We start from the raw sequence: 13,865 nt of genomic DNA on the forward strand, positions 1-13,865 counted from the left end.
TTGGCTCCAGATCTTCTTCTTCTGTTCTCGATTCAATTCTCTTTTGTTCTTCTCGCTACAGATTTGGCATCAGTATGACAACTTGAGACGGATAAGGTTTTTTTTTTTTTGTCCAGTTTACATAGTCAATTACTTTGTTCCCGTAGTTTCTTTTTGGCATTAAGTCCATGTCGGAAGATTCAACTGTTGGCTCTGGGTCTACTGGAATTACATCTTCTACAACACATGTTGATAATGTCGGGCTGCAACTTACATCGATGAAATTAAGTAACTCCAATTACTTACTATGGGCCCAAGCAGTGAAGATCTCTTTGGGTGCCCGACGAAAGCTGAAGTTTGTTACAGACGATCCTCCATCTAAAACATCAGCAACATACGATGATTGGGAAACTGATAACTATATGGTTATGTCCTGGTTGTGGAATAGTATGGAAACTTCCATTGCATTCACCTTTATGTTTGTCAACACTGCAAAGGGAATATGGGATGCTGTTAAAGAAACCTAGTCTATGGACATGAATGTTTCTCGCATATATTCATTGTATGAGAAGATATTCCATTCTCGTCAATCTGATCCCTCTGGTCAAGGCATCGGTGAGTATTACAGTACCTTTAAAAGCTTGTTAGATGAGTTGAATTAGTACCATCCCTTGACTACTGATCCTGAGGTTCTCAAGCGACAACGTGAGGAATTTTCTGTTTCCATTTTTCTTGCTGGTCTGCACCCCAGCCTTCAGAATATTCGGGATCAAATCCTTGCTGGTGATGGAGGACTCCCATCGTTGGGTAACATTTATGCCCGCTTACTTTGGGTTTCAGAACAATCACATGTGAGGCCCACTGTGAAAGAAAATTCAGCTATGATGATTCCTTCTATCTTTCCACAATCCTCTAGAGGTTGTGATACTCCTAGTGGCAACAGAGGGTATGGTGGAAATTCGAGTAGTTCTCGTGGCGGTAGTGGCCGTGATAGAGGTCACAGTCGACGTGGTCGTGGTCGTGGTCGTGGACGTACTGATACTCGCTTCTGCAACCACTGTCAGTGTACTAACCATTTGGTTGAGCACTGTTGGGCTCTTCATGGGAAACCAGCATGGGCAAATCAAGCAGTGTCTTCCTCTGACCTTGCTGGGTCTCATCCCTCTCTTGGTCAGACTTCTGTATTACCATCACCTGCATCTACTAGTGACAACGTGACATTATCACTATCACGAGCTGAGTTCAATGCCTTGGTCAACTGGACACATCCCAACTCTAATGATGTAGTAAATTTTGCGCAATCAGGTAATATTGCATGCTTGTTCGATTTACAGACTTCAACATCCCCTTGGGTTATTGACTCTGGGGCTTCTACCCATCTCACAGGTGATGCCTCTCTATTTTCTAATTTTTAGAAGTCTAGTTCCTCATCTTTTGTTACTCTTGCTGATGGTAGAACATGTTCCATTATTGGCCAGGGAACAATTAAACTAACCCCATCCATTTCTTTATCCTCTGTGCAATTAGTACCAAATTTTCCCTTTAATTTATTATTTGTAAGTTAATTGATGTGAGCACTCAATTGTTTTGTCACATTTTACCCTTCGTTTTGTGTATTTCAGGACCTCAACACGAAGAAGACGATTGGTGGGGGCACTAACAGAAATGGCCTATACTATTTGGATTGCAAACCTTCCGCTATTGCTTTACATTCCCAGATGTCTGTATACCAGTGGCATTATCGGTTAGGTCATCATCCCTCGTTGCGGTATTTGAAGTCTGCTTTACCTTTCCTTGAGTCGGTGTCTACTTTAAATTTTGAGTCTTGTCAGCTGGGTAAGCACCATAGAGTGCCTTTCCCTCCTCGTATTGTTAATCGTGGATCTTCTTTATTTGAATTAGTGCATACGGACATTTAGGGTCCTACTTGTCACACTAGTCACTCAGGTTTTTCTTATTTTGTTACCTTTGTTGACGATTTTTCAAGGATGACTTGGTTGTTTTTAATGAAAGACCGTTTTGAACTTTTTTCCATATTTCAAATATTTTTAAAAGAAATTGAGGTCCAATTTGGTTGTGTTATACACACTTTACAATCTGATAATGCTATGGAATATGTCAAAGGTGTTATTTCTAGTTTTTGAGACTCTCGTGGTATTTTGCACCAAACTTCTTGTTCTTATACTCCTTAACAAAATGGCGTAGCCGAATGGAAAAATATGCATTTAATTGAAATAGCTCGGACATTGAATATACATATGCATCTTCCAAAAGCATTTTGGGGCGATACTGTTTTAATTGCTTGTTATTTAATTAATCGTATGCCATCTTCTGTTCTTAATTGGAAATGTCCTTATTCCTTTGTTTTTCCTACTCGGCCGTTATTTGCATTGCCACCTCTTGTTTTTGGGTGTGTGTTTTTGCTCACATATTACGTCCTGGCGCTGATAAATTGTCTCCTCTTGCCATTAAGTGTGCCTTTATTTGGTACTCTTGGACTCAAAAAGGTTATAAATGTTGGGATCCTAGCACTCGCCGTGCTTTTGTGTGCATGGACGTTACCTTTTTTGAGGATACTCCTTATTTTTCTTCACATGATTCGTCTTTAGATACCGAGCTGCTGCTTCCGTTGCCTATTGTGTCACATTCATTACCCTGTGACCCACCACAACCACCTCAAGTGCCACCGCCACTTCAAGTGTATCGTCGTCGTTCACAAGTAGCACCCCCCCAATTGTCTACTTCCATTGAGGCTTCTCCTACTACTGATGATCTTCCTATTACGTTATGTAAAGGTATTTGCTCTTGTGTCACTGCACACCCCATATTTAACTTTGTTTCCTATAACAATGTATCGCCCTCATTTTCTTGTTTTTTATCCACGTTATCTGCTACTGCTGTTCCGAAGACTGTGCAGGATGCTCTGTTTGATACAGATTGGCGCAAAGCCAATGTAGATGAAATGGATGCTTTTCATCATAATGGAATTTGGGATCTTGTTCCCTTACCTCCCGGTTCCAAAACAGTTGGTTGTAAGTGGGTCTACACTGTCAAATATCTCCATAATGGGTCTGTTGAGAGATTGAAGGCTCGCCTTGTTGCAAAGGGATACACCTAAACCTATGGTATTGATTATGATGAGACTTTTCCCCCTGTTGTGAAGATTTCTTCTATCCGAATCCTTATTTCCATTGCCGCCAATTGTAATTGGCCGTTGTTTCAATTAGATGTGAAAAATGCCTTCTTACATGGTGACTTACATGAAGAGGTTTATATGGAGCAACAACCTGGATTTGTTGCTCAGGGGGAGTCTCGCTATGCTGTATGTCGTCTTAAAAAGGCCCTGTATGGATTGAAACAATCTCCAAGGGCTTGGTTTGGAAAATTCTCCGAGGCGGCACTTTCCTTTGGCCTTAACAGATGCCAGACAGATCATTCGGTATTTCACCAGCATACTAAAACTGGCTTTATATTTCTTGTGGTATATGTAGATGATATTGTTATAACAGGTGATAATTCTGACGGCATTGCAAAGTTAAAATTGTTCTTGCAAAATCGGTTTCATACGAAGGATCTAGGTAAACTCAAATATTTCTTGGGTATTGAGGTTGCTAGATCCAAGGAAGGTATAAGTCTATCTTAAAGGAAATATGCATTGGACTTGTTAAAAGAAACAGGTATGATAGGTAGTCGCCCTGCTGATTCTCCTATGGACCCAAATATAAAATTATTACCTGATGAGGGTGATTTATTTGACGACCATGGCAGATATCGACGTCTGGTTGGGAAATTGATTTATCTCACTATCACTCGATTTGATATTTCATATGCAGTTAGTGTTGTAAGTCAGTTCATGAGTGTTCCTAGAGTACCACATTGGAATGCTGTTCTTCGAATTATTCGATATCTCAAGCAAGCTCCAGGTTTTGGATTACTATATAAATCTAATGGTCATCTCAATGTGACAGGTTTCATAGATGCTGACTGGGCTAGTTCTCCCTCAGATAGGAGATCTACTACAGGCTATTGTACACTTGGTGGAAATTTGGTTACATAGAAAAGTAAAAAGCAAACAGATGTAGCACGGTCTAGTGCTGAAGCAGAGTACAGGGCGATGGCCCAAACCTCTAGTGAGTTAATATGGATACAACATTTTCTTGAAGAACTTGGGTTAATAGTCAAGACTCCTATTCCATTATTTTGTGATAACCAAGCAGCTATTCACATTGCTTCCAATCCGGTATTTCATGAAAGAACCAAGCATATTGAAGTTGATTGTCACTTCACTCGAGAGAAAATATTGAGTGGGAACATTTCTACTCCATTCGTGATGAAGTCTGAAGATCAATAAGCTGATATGTTTACTAAGGCTCTTGGTCATAATCAGTTAAAAACGATTTATTCAAAGCTGGGATTATATGATATATATTCTCCAGCTTGAGGGGGAGTGTTAGAACACTTACATGTACATATGTATTTATGCTGGGGTCCTATTGTAATTAGAGATAGGGTTTGTGGCCATAATGTAAATAGGACTTTCTTGTATTGTATAAATACCCTCTTATGTTTTTAGGGTGAAGATATAATGAATAGAGGGCTGCGCCTCTAATGATATTCTTTCTCAATCTCTCTCTCTCTCTATCTCTATCTCTATCTCTATCATACACACAATTTCACACAACCAACAGTCTTTTCACCAGGAGGGAGAGATACAAGCTTCCATGTTTCATTATGCTGCAAAGCATCCATTTCTACCTTCATAGTAGACATCCAATTGGGATTCCGGAGAGCCTCAAACAACGTTCTGGGAATGGAAATGGAATCAAGTTTGCCTAGAAAGGCTCGGCAAGACCCTGAAAGACCATCATAAGAGATATACTGCGAAAAAAGATGATCAGTACTACAAGGGAATCCAAATCTAGCAGGGGGTTTGCGGTCCCGAGTTCGATACCGAGACTCGGGAACAGGAATAGGGTTAGGGCAATGTAAAGGGGAGAGAGATGTACCTGAACCTGAGTCTGAGGAGGATGAACGTAGTTGAGGCGGAGCACGAGGGCGGCGTGAATAGACCTGCAAAAGGGGTGAGGAAACAACAAGAGAAGGCTCTTCTTGGAAAATACGAACAGGATGATCAAAATGAGAAGCTTGATCAAGAGTAGAAGTTTCTTGCAAGATAGTATTAGAACCATAAAAAGGGGAATGCTCATGAAAGGTGACATCAAGAGAGTGATAGATGTGTTTGTGTGCTGGATCATAACACCGGTAACCTTTTTGACGTCGAAGAGTATCCTAAAAAAGATACATTTAATGGCCTTGTCATCAAGTTTAGTACAAGAAGGGCTACGATTCTGAACAAAACATGTACATCCAAACACCCGAGGCATGATGGAAAAAAAGAGTAATATCAGGCTGCAGCACTTGTAAGGGGGCCTTACCATTTACGACTCTACTAGGGGTACGATTAATGAGAAAAGTAGCTGTAAGAACCGCCATGTGCCAAAATAACTTTGGCACATTCATACCACTTAAAAGACATTGAACAACTGACATTAGTTGGTGGTTTTTATGCTCTGCAACCCTGGCCTGGCTCTGATACCAAGTAGAAATATAAAAAGAAGAAAAATGTGATAATTGTGTAAAGGCTTGAATGAAATAAATCACTTATTCACAGTTCTAGCATTTATAGATAAAAAGAGAGCACATGCTCATATTACAAGAAATGAAAGTAAATCAAATCTAAATTAAATCACAACATATTCTATGGCATATTATATAGCATATCCTATGGCATATTCTATAGCATAATCAAATCTCTGTAAGTCATTCTATAAATCGTGGCTATCATATCTGCTTACACTTTTTGATTTCAAGTCGAATAGTTTATTATTTAGAAACCTCCGGCAATCCTGCCAATAACCCAAGCCTGCAAGCCAAAGCTAATACGAATTCCTATCCACCATGGATACCTTAGTATACATCGCATTCAACAAACGTACCATCAAGCATATTGAATTATATTCTGAAACATTCTTTTTCTATATTTGAAAAGCTCTACAATTATCTTATTCAATATCTATATAAATGAAAATTAATATTTATATTAGCGTCTTCACACTGTATATGTGTCCTACTTTTTTAGAACTTGACGTGTTGGCATATATGTGTCGTACCGTATCCATGTCCCGTGTTCATATCTGTTAGCATATATGATACCACGATTTATGGTATGACTTACCATAATAGCAGAGATTTGACTATGAATATGTTAGCATATATGATAGCCACTATTTATGGAATGACTTACCATAGTAGGAGAGATTTGACTATGCTATGGAATATGCCATAGAATATGCTTCAGAATAAGTTGTGATTTGATTTAGATTTGATTTAGTTTCTTTTTTTGTAATATGAGCATGTGCTCATTTTATCTATAAATACTAGAGCTGTGAATGAGTAATTAAAATAATTCACACCTTTCAGCAGCCTTGCTACTTGTGCGACAGCTACCTTAGGCTGTTTGTGACATCGTGTGACGTTGCCTCCACATGTTTTTTTGTGTTGCTATTACAATTTCTTTTTTACTCTTCTAGGGTTGGGTAAATTGGGATAGTTGGTTTCCAACACCTAGAAGGGGTTGGATAAAAAAAAAAATTAGTCTACTAAGAGGTTCCAAATTTTAAGAAAGAGGTTGTCTGGCTAGATGTAAGCTGGTAGCGCTCCTTAAAAAATGTATGTATTTGGATTTTTTGGAAATGGTCTGAGGAGACATTGTTATTGTTTATGGTCTGAGGAGACCCTTTGATTTATTAACAGAATTTGTAGTGTTTTTGGAGTTTTTTATTGTCGTGTGACAGATTATGGCAGATTCAGGTCTTCGACTATTAATTCTCTTGGCTCAAGTTATGTGGGTGGTGGTGTCATTTTTCCCACCAACTCATCAGAAAATCCGGGACTTCAAATCACTACAGTGAAGTTAGATGGTTCCAACTATTTGATTTGGGTATAGTCTGCCAAGATGTTCATTGGTGGCAAAGGCAAGATTGGCTATATTACTGGTTCTGAGAAAGAGCTAGCTAAGTCAGAGAGGGCATATCCATAGTGGTTTGCAGATAACGCTATAGTTATGTCTTGGCTAGTCAATTCGATGCAACCAAACATAGTTGTTGGCTATATGTTTATGAAGACTGCTAAGCAGATTTGGGATTCAATTCAACGCATTTATTCTCAGAGGCAGAATAATGCACAAATTTTCCAGTTGGGGCGAGATATCACCAGGATTGCTCAAGGTGACGTAACAATTTCAGGTTACATCGCCAAGCTTTGTTCTATTTGGGAGGAGATGTCATATTATGATTCCTTCCACTCTTGGAAGGATCCAGATGATTCAGTTTTATATGCAGGAATTGTGGAGAAGAATCGAGTGTTTCAGTTTCTTGCCGGGTTGAACGATGAGTTTGAGTATGCTCGTGTTCATTTATTGGGCTTATCTTCATTCCCTACTCTTGAGGATGCATACTCCTATGTGTTTTCAGATGAGAGCAGCCGGACTCATCCATTAGGTGTTGCTTTTGTTGATCATTCTACTATGGCAGTTCGGGTTCCCAACCTTTCAGGAACTTCACCATCCTAGTCAGTTCAGAGCACTACCACCGATCCTCCTCTGGGACGACAACGCGGACGGTGTGACCATTGAGGAAAAATTGGTCACATCAAATCTCATTGTTATGCTCTACATGGATGCCCACCGCAACAGAAACAACAGCCTCGATCCTCTGCACATTCTGTTACACAACTAGTCTTGTTGTCAACCCCTGACAACCCTGCCTCTACATCTTCTGCCACAGTTACCTTGACTCAACCTGATGTGGACAAGTTCAAGCAATTCTTCAACCAAATGGAGGCATTATCTCAACCAACCTCCACTTATGCCCACTCAGGTACTATTACGTCTGCACATAGCGTATTTACAACTTCAACACCATGGATCATTGATTCTTGTGCTTCAGACAATATGACTGTTATGTCCTCACTCTTCCAATCTTATAGTATCTGCTCTGGCCAGCGCAAGGTCCACCTTGCGGATTGCTCTCCATCTTCCATTGCTGGGAAGGGTCACATATTAGTTACTTCTTCATTAACTTTGTCAGATACACTTCATGTTCCAAAGTTGACTACAAATCTTATTTCTGTTAGTAGCGTTACCAAACAATTAAATTGTATTGTAACGTTCTTTCCCTCATTGTATTTTTCAGGATCTGGTGTCGAAACGGACGATTGGCAGTGGGCGTGAAGTGGACGGTTTATACTTGTTGGATGCTCCTTTGTCACCTCAAGCACATTCAGCTTCATTTTCTAATATTGTTTCATCTAATAAAGCCCAGCTTATGCGTTGCCACATGCGTTTAGGACATATTTCTTTCGGTTATTTGAAACATTTATTTCCTTACTTATTTTGTAACGTGGCAGTGTCAGATTTATCCTGTAAGACATGTCATATGGCTAAACATGTTCGTTCCAATTATCCTGTTAGTAGTTATAAATCTGCTTTAACACCTTTTGATCTCGTTCATTCAGATGTGTGGGGTCCTTGCCCATTTACTTCTAGCCTTGGATTTTGATATTTCGTGTTGTTCATTGATGATCATACTCGTGTTCCTTGGGTTTATCTTATGAAAACCAAAAATAAGGTATACACCATTTTTAAAAATTTTATGGCAATGATTCAGACTCAATATGGTCGTACCATTAAAAAATTTAGATCTAACTAGGGTACAGAGTGCACTTATGGGGAGGTACAATGGTTATGTACATAATTTCGGATTGAGCATCAGATGGCTAATGTTTAAACTCCTCAATAGAATGGTCGTTCTGAGAGAAAGAATCTCCACATCCTTGACTTAGCCAAAGCAATCTGCATTGGCATGAATGTTCCCCAGTCATTTTGGGGAGACGCAGTTCTTACATCTGTTTACATCATTAATAGGACTCCTTCTAGGATTCTTAACTTTGCAGCCCCACTCTCAATCTTACATCCCAATTCATCTCTTTTTTGATTCCTCCGCGAGTCTTCGGGTGTGTGTGCTTTGTTCAGCAATTGGGGTAAACTTGTACAAAGCTTGACCCCAAGGCCTTGAAGTGTGTGTTTTTGGGCTATTCTCACTCTCAAAAAGGTTATAGGTGTTACAATCCTCCCAATCGTCGGCAATTTATATCCATGGATGTTTCTTTCTTTGAGCATACACCATACTATAGTGGTTCAGTTGGTTCTCAAAGTGAATGGTTCCCATTGAATATAATAGATGATCACCTTCTTCCGTCTTCAACTCCTCTACCTTTACATGTTTCTTCTTCTATGATTCCTCCTCGTGATACCCCTCCAGTAGGGGGAATGTTCCTTTTTCACAGGTTGATAGTCGGAGACAACAGGTACAAGCTTTTACTCCCATGATCGACTGCCCTATTCCTTCGGCAGCAGCTCTGCCTTCTCGAGTTATTGTTTCGCTTGATGATCGCCCCATTGCTCTTCGGAAGGGTAAACATTCTTGTGCATACCCTATTTCTAATTTTGTTTCTGATTATGCTATCTCACCCTCCTATCGGAGTTTTCTTGTTTATGTTGCCTCGGTTCTTCTTCTTTCTAGTGTCGTAGATGCACTAGCACAACCTCAATGGCGTGATGCTATGACAGAAGAACTACAAGCACTTGAGAAAAATCAGACTTGGGACATGGTTCCGCTTCCTATTGGACGAAAGGTTGTGGGTTGTCGTTGGGTGTTTACAATTAAGTATAATCCAGATGGGTCAGTTGCTCGTTACAAGGCTTGATTGGTTGCCAAGGGTTATGGTCAGACTTATGGCATAGATTATCAAGAGACTTTTGCCCCTATTGCCAAGATGAATACCATCCGTGTATTATTTTTCGTTGCTGCAATTCGATCTTGGCCTATATTTCAGTTAGATGCCAAGAATGCCTTTCTCAGTGGTGATTTGCAGAAGGAGGTGTATATGGTTCCTCCTCTGGGCTTTCGTTCTCCTGCTCATTCTGGTATGGTATGTCGTCTTCGTCGTTCTCTGTATGGCCTCAAGTAGTCTCCTCAAGCTTGGTTTGATCGCTTTGGCACTGCTATGCTCAAGTTTGGTTTCCATAAAAGTGCAGCTGATCATATCTTGTTTTTACGTCATTCAGGCGGTAAGACAGTTACTCTCATTGTGTATGTCGATGATATTGTTCTTACAGGCGATGATACTACCGGAATTGATGAGGTTCAGAGCTATCTTGGCCGTTAGTTTGAGATTAAGGATCTTGGTCCCCTACGGTACTTCTTGGGCATTGAGGTGGCTCGCTCCAAGATTGACATTTTCATCTCTCAATGCAAGTATGTTCTTGACTTGATTTTTGCTTCTGGTCAGCTTGGCGCTCGTCCTGCTGATACTCTGATTGAGCAGAATCATCGGTCAGTATCAACGACTTGTGGGAAAGCTCATCTATTTATCCATGAATCGACCTTACATTGCTTATGCCGTGAGTGTCGTGAGTCAATTCATGCACTCTCCTCGTACCCCTCACCATGATGCAGCTATTCGGATCCTTCGCTACTTAAAAGGGTGTCCAGGCCGTGGTATTTTGTTTGCCAATCATGGTCACTTACATGTTGAGGCATGGACAGATGCTGATTATGCAAGATCAATTTCAGATAGGAGGTCAACTTTGGGTTATTGTACTACTATTGGTGGTAACTTGGTTACTAGGCGCAGTAAGAAGTAGGATGTTATCTCTCGATCTAGTGTAGAGGCAGAGTATAGGGCTATGGCTCTTGGGGTAGGTGAGTTGCTATGGCTGAAAACCTTGATGACAGACTTGTGCCTTCCAGTGTCGCTTCCATTCTCACTTTACTGCGACAACAAGTCTACCATTAGGATAGCAGCAAATCCCGTTCAACATGACAGGACTAAGCATATAGAGGTGGACTGTCACTTCATTCGAGAGAAGATCATCTCTGGCCAAATTTGCACTCCATTTGTCACAAGCTTTCAACAGCTTGCAGACATTCTTACAAAGGGCATCAGCAAGATTGTGTTTGAGAATGTATTGTCTAAGTTGGACGTTTCAGATATCCACGCACCAACTTGAGAGGGAGTGTTAGCATATATGATACCACGATTTATGGCATGACTTACCATAATAGCAGAGATTTGACTATGTATATGTTAGCATATATGATAGCCACTATTTATGGAATGACTTACCATAATAGGAGAGATTTGACTATGCTATAGAATATGCCATAGAATATGCTTTAGAATAAGTTGTGATTTGATTTAGATTTGATTTAGTTTCCTTTCTTATAATATGAGCATGTGCTCATTTTATCTATAAATATTAGAGCTGTGAATGAGTAATTAAAATAATTCAAGCATTTACGCAATTCTCTTCTTTGTCTTCTTTTTATATTTCTACTGTTTCCAAGCTTCTTAGTATGCAATTATGCTATGGATGTGTTTTTTCCAAAACCTACGTTGGACATAGCTTATCAATGTCTTGCTTCTCTTACTCATGATTGAAGAGGGAATTTGAATTTTGATTTGATGTGGTTCCCTAAATCTTCTGAAATATGCATAAAAGTGTCTTTGGAAATTTCCTTTTCTGAAGTTTTCCCCGTTTTAACATTGCAGTTGATTTCGATCGATCAAGCTATCAATCAAGAGCCACTAGAGTTGCATCGATCTATCGACTAACTCTTTGGTCAATCTAACCCTAAGGATATTCAGTTTCCTTTTTGAATTAAATACCAACCCTATTCTTTCTGCACTTCTATTTTTCCAATAAGTATACCATGCTACGGCAAAATACAACACAACTTCTATATCTAAAATACAAAGAGCTTAATTGTGAGTTTTAGATTTGCATCATATTTTTATCGTTCTTAGAATTGGTGAATGTTCTTCATTGTGTGTTGACTATTACATCTGACAAGTTCAACACAATATTCAATCCATAGCTCAGAGATTGAACTGGATGACTAGTGGATGAGATGGGATTACTGGTGGAGAAGCAGATTCGTTAGGAGCAAAGTTTGTTGATAAGCGGATTGTGTGCTTGGAGAGTCAAGAAGAGTTCAGTGGATTGATCTGTGTCAAAGACGTAACTAGGGGTTTCTTGGGTTTTGGGAAACTGTAACCTAGTTTGTAATCCTTCTATCTCACAATATGTACTAGGTCCCATGGGTTCCATTTGGATTTCCACATAAAAAATCTATGTCCATTTTTATTTATTTATTTCTTTTATGTGTTTGTTGCGTGCATGAATCCCTCCCAGTTCTAGATCACGGGCCCTGAGCAATCAATTTGATCTTTAGAAACTTTAAATTTGCTACTTTTTTTGTTTTTGTTTTTTTGGCTTTAATCAGATTGATGTGCCTTTCTTGTCTAAAAGGCAAATTGCTTTCATGTTCTCCATTATTTTTTAGGTTCATCCTTCTCCCTACTTATAGATATGGTAATTTTTTATATATTATTATTAAGTATGAACCCATTCTTTCTCCTCTCTCCTAATGTTATGCTACTACTTTAAACAGGAGCATAACCATGTATGGGAAGACGGCGATGACAGGTAATTGTTTGTTCTTATATTGCTATAACGTTATACATTTATTTTGCTATAAAATTTTATGCGACTTCAGCTTTTGGTCATTCTTGCTTAACAATGTTTGTATTCACCTATATTACGTTCATCTCAGTTTGGAGATTAATTCATTATTCATTCTACTACATTTTATATTAGTACTAGTCTACTATAACAAGTTCATCATTCTACTACTACTACTACTGCATATAGAACAAGTTCATCTTCGTTTGGAGATGAATTCAATCATTCTTTCCACAATTCAAAACACAAGCGAGCAGAAGGAAATTGCAGACAAACCTTTTTTTTTCTTTCATAATTGGGTTTTGTATTAAAAGAAGGATAAAGCATTACAGCTCAAAACAGGAGGGCATACCCTCCAACTACAAGAACATCCAAGAAATAGGAAACATCCATTTCCAATTGGAATAGAACAAAACAGAAAAGGCCTAGCTAAACCCTCAAGATGGAGTGATTGGTTGGACTGGAATCGAAGCTGCATCAAGAATATTAAACCAAACTGATCTAGCAAGATCCGAGGGAGACCTTCAGTGGCCCTCTTGCAGCCTAGCATTCCTCTCTTTCCAAATTCCCCAAACAGCTGCAGAGAACACCATCAAAGGAACTTTCGACCTCACATTGGAAACAAACCAGTGCACCAATTGATCCAGATTAGAAAAAGAAGGCCAAGTCCACTATAACAGATTACAAAACCAAGACCACACAACATCAGCACAAGGGCATGAAGGAAATAGATGGTTTCCATCGTCACAAGCGCTGCCATGGTTCACACACACCTGCCAACTGGAAACCTCTTCTCTGCAAATTACAGAAATTAAGAACTTTATCCAACATCACCAAGCAAGAGGTAACTGAACACCTAGGTCGACCCCTCCAGGAAAGAGAACACCAAGGCATCAAAATATAAGAAGTTCTACATTTATTCCAACATGTTTTGAAAGAAAATTCACCATTATTCCAAATCCATCTATCAAGCCTAGGAGTGATATTGACACCCCTGCAAGAAGTCCTTCAATGGAAACAGAGCAGCAGACTCCAACAAGTTCAGATTCCAAGAACCATTCACCATAAGAAGCTCAAAGGAGCATCTCTACGAAGATGCAATTTGACTTCAATTAGAAAACTCTTGAGTTAAAAGCTTACCTTGAAACAGAGGGTCACCAAACCACTTAATTAATTGGCCATTACCAATTCTACAACTAGTATTAGCTTGCATGATATCCCTCACAGCCAACATATTCCT

The 13,865-nt window shown here is 39.4% G+C and overlaps 1 protein-coding gene across 5 annotated transcripts in view; it reads left to right on the top strand.

Annotated features, from left to right (window-relative positions):
• Positions 1-13,865, top strand: part of LOC132300811 (histone-lysine N-methyltransferase ASHH1) — an 87,539-nt gene that overhangs the window by 59,078 nt on the left and 14,596 nt on the right. For all 5 annotated transcript variants that reach the window (XM_059798053.1, XM_059798055.1, XM_059798052.1 and 2 more), the window contains one exon: positions 12,555-12,589. In XM_059798053.1, coding sequence (XP_059654036.1) covers positions 12,555-12,589 — 35 coding nt within the window. The remainder of the gene's footprint in view (positions 1-12,554; positions 12,590-13,865) is intronic.

Source organism: Cornus florida, unplaced genomic scaffold (assembly GCF_030987335.1).
Source record: "Cornus florida cultivar Cherokee Brave unplaced genomic scaffold, ASM3098733v1 CherokeeBrave_3.0.0_Hap2_Chr03, whole genome shotgun sequence".
In the NCBI taxonomy this organism is placed as follows: Eukaryota; Viridiplantae; Streptophyta; class Magnoliopsida; order Cornales; family Cornaceae; genus Cornus; species Cornus florida.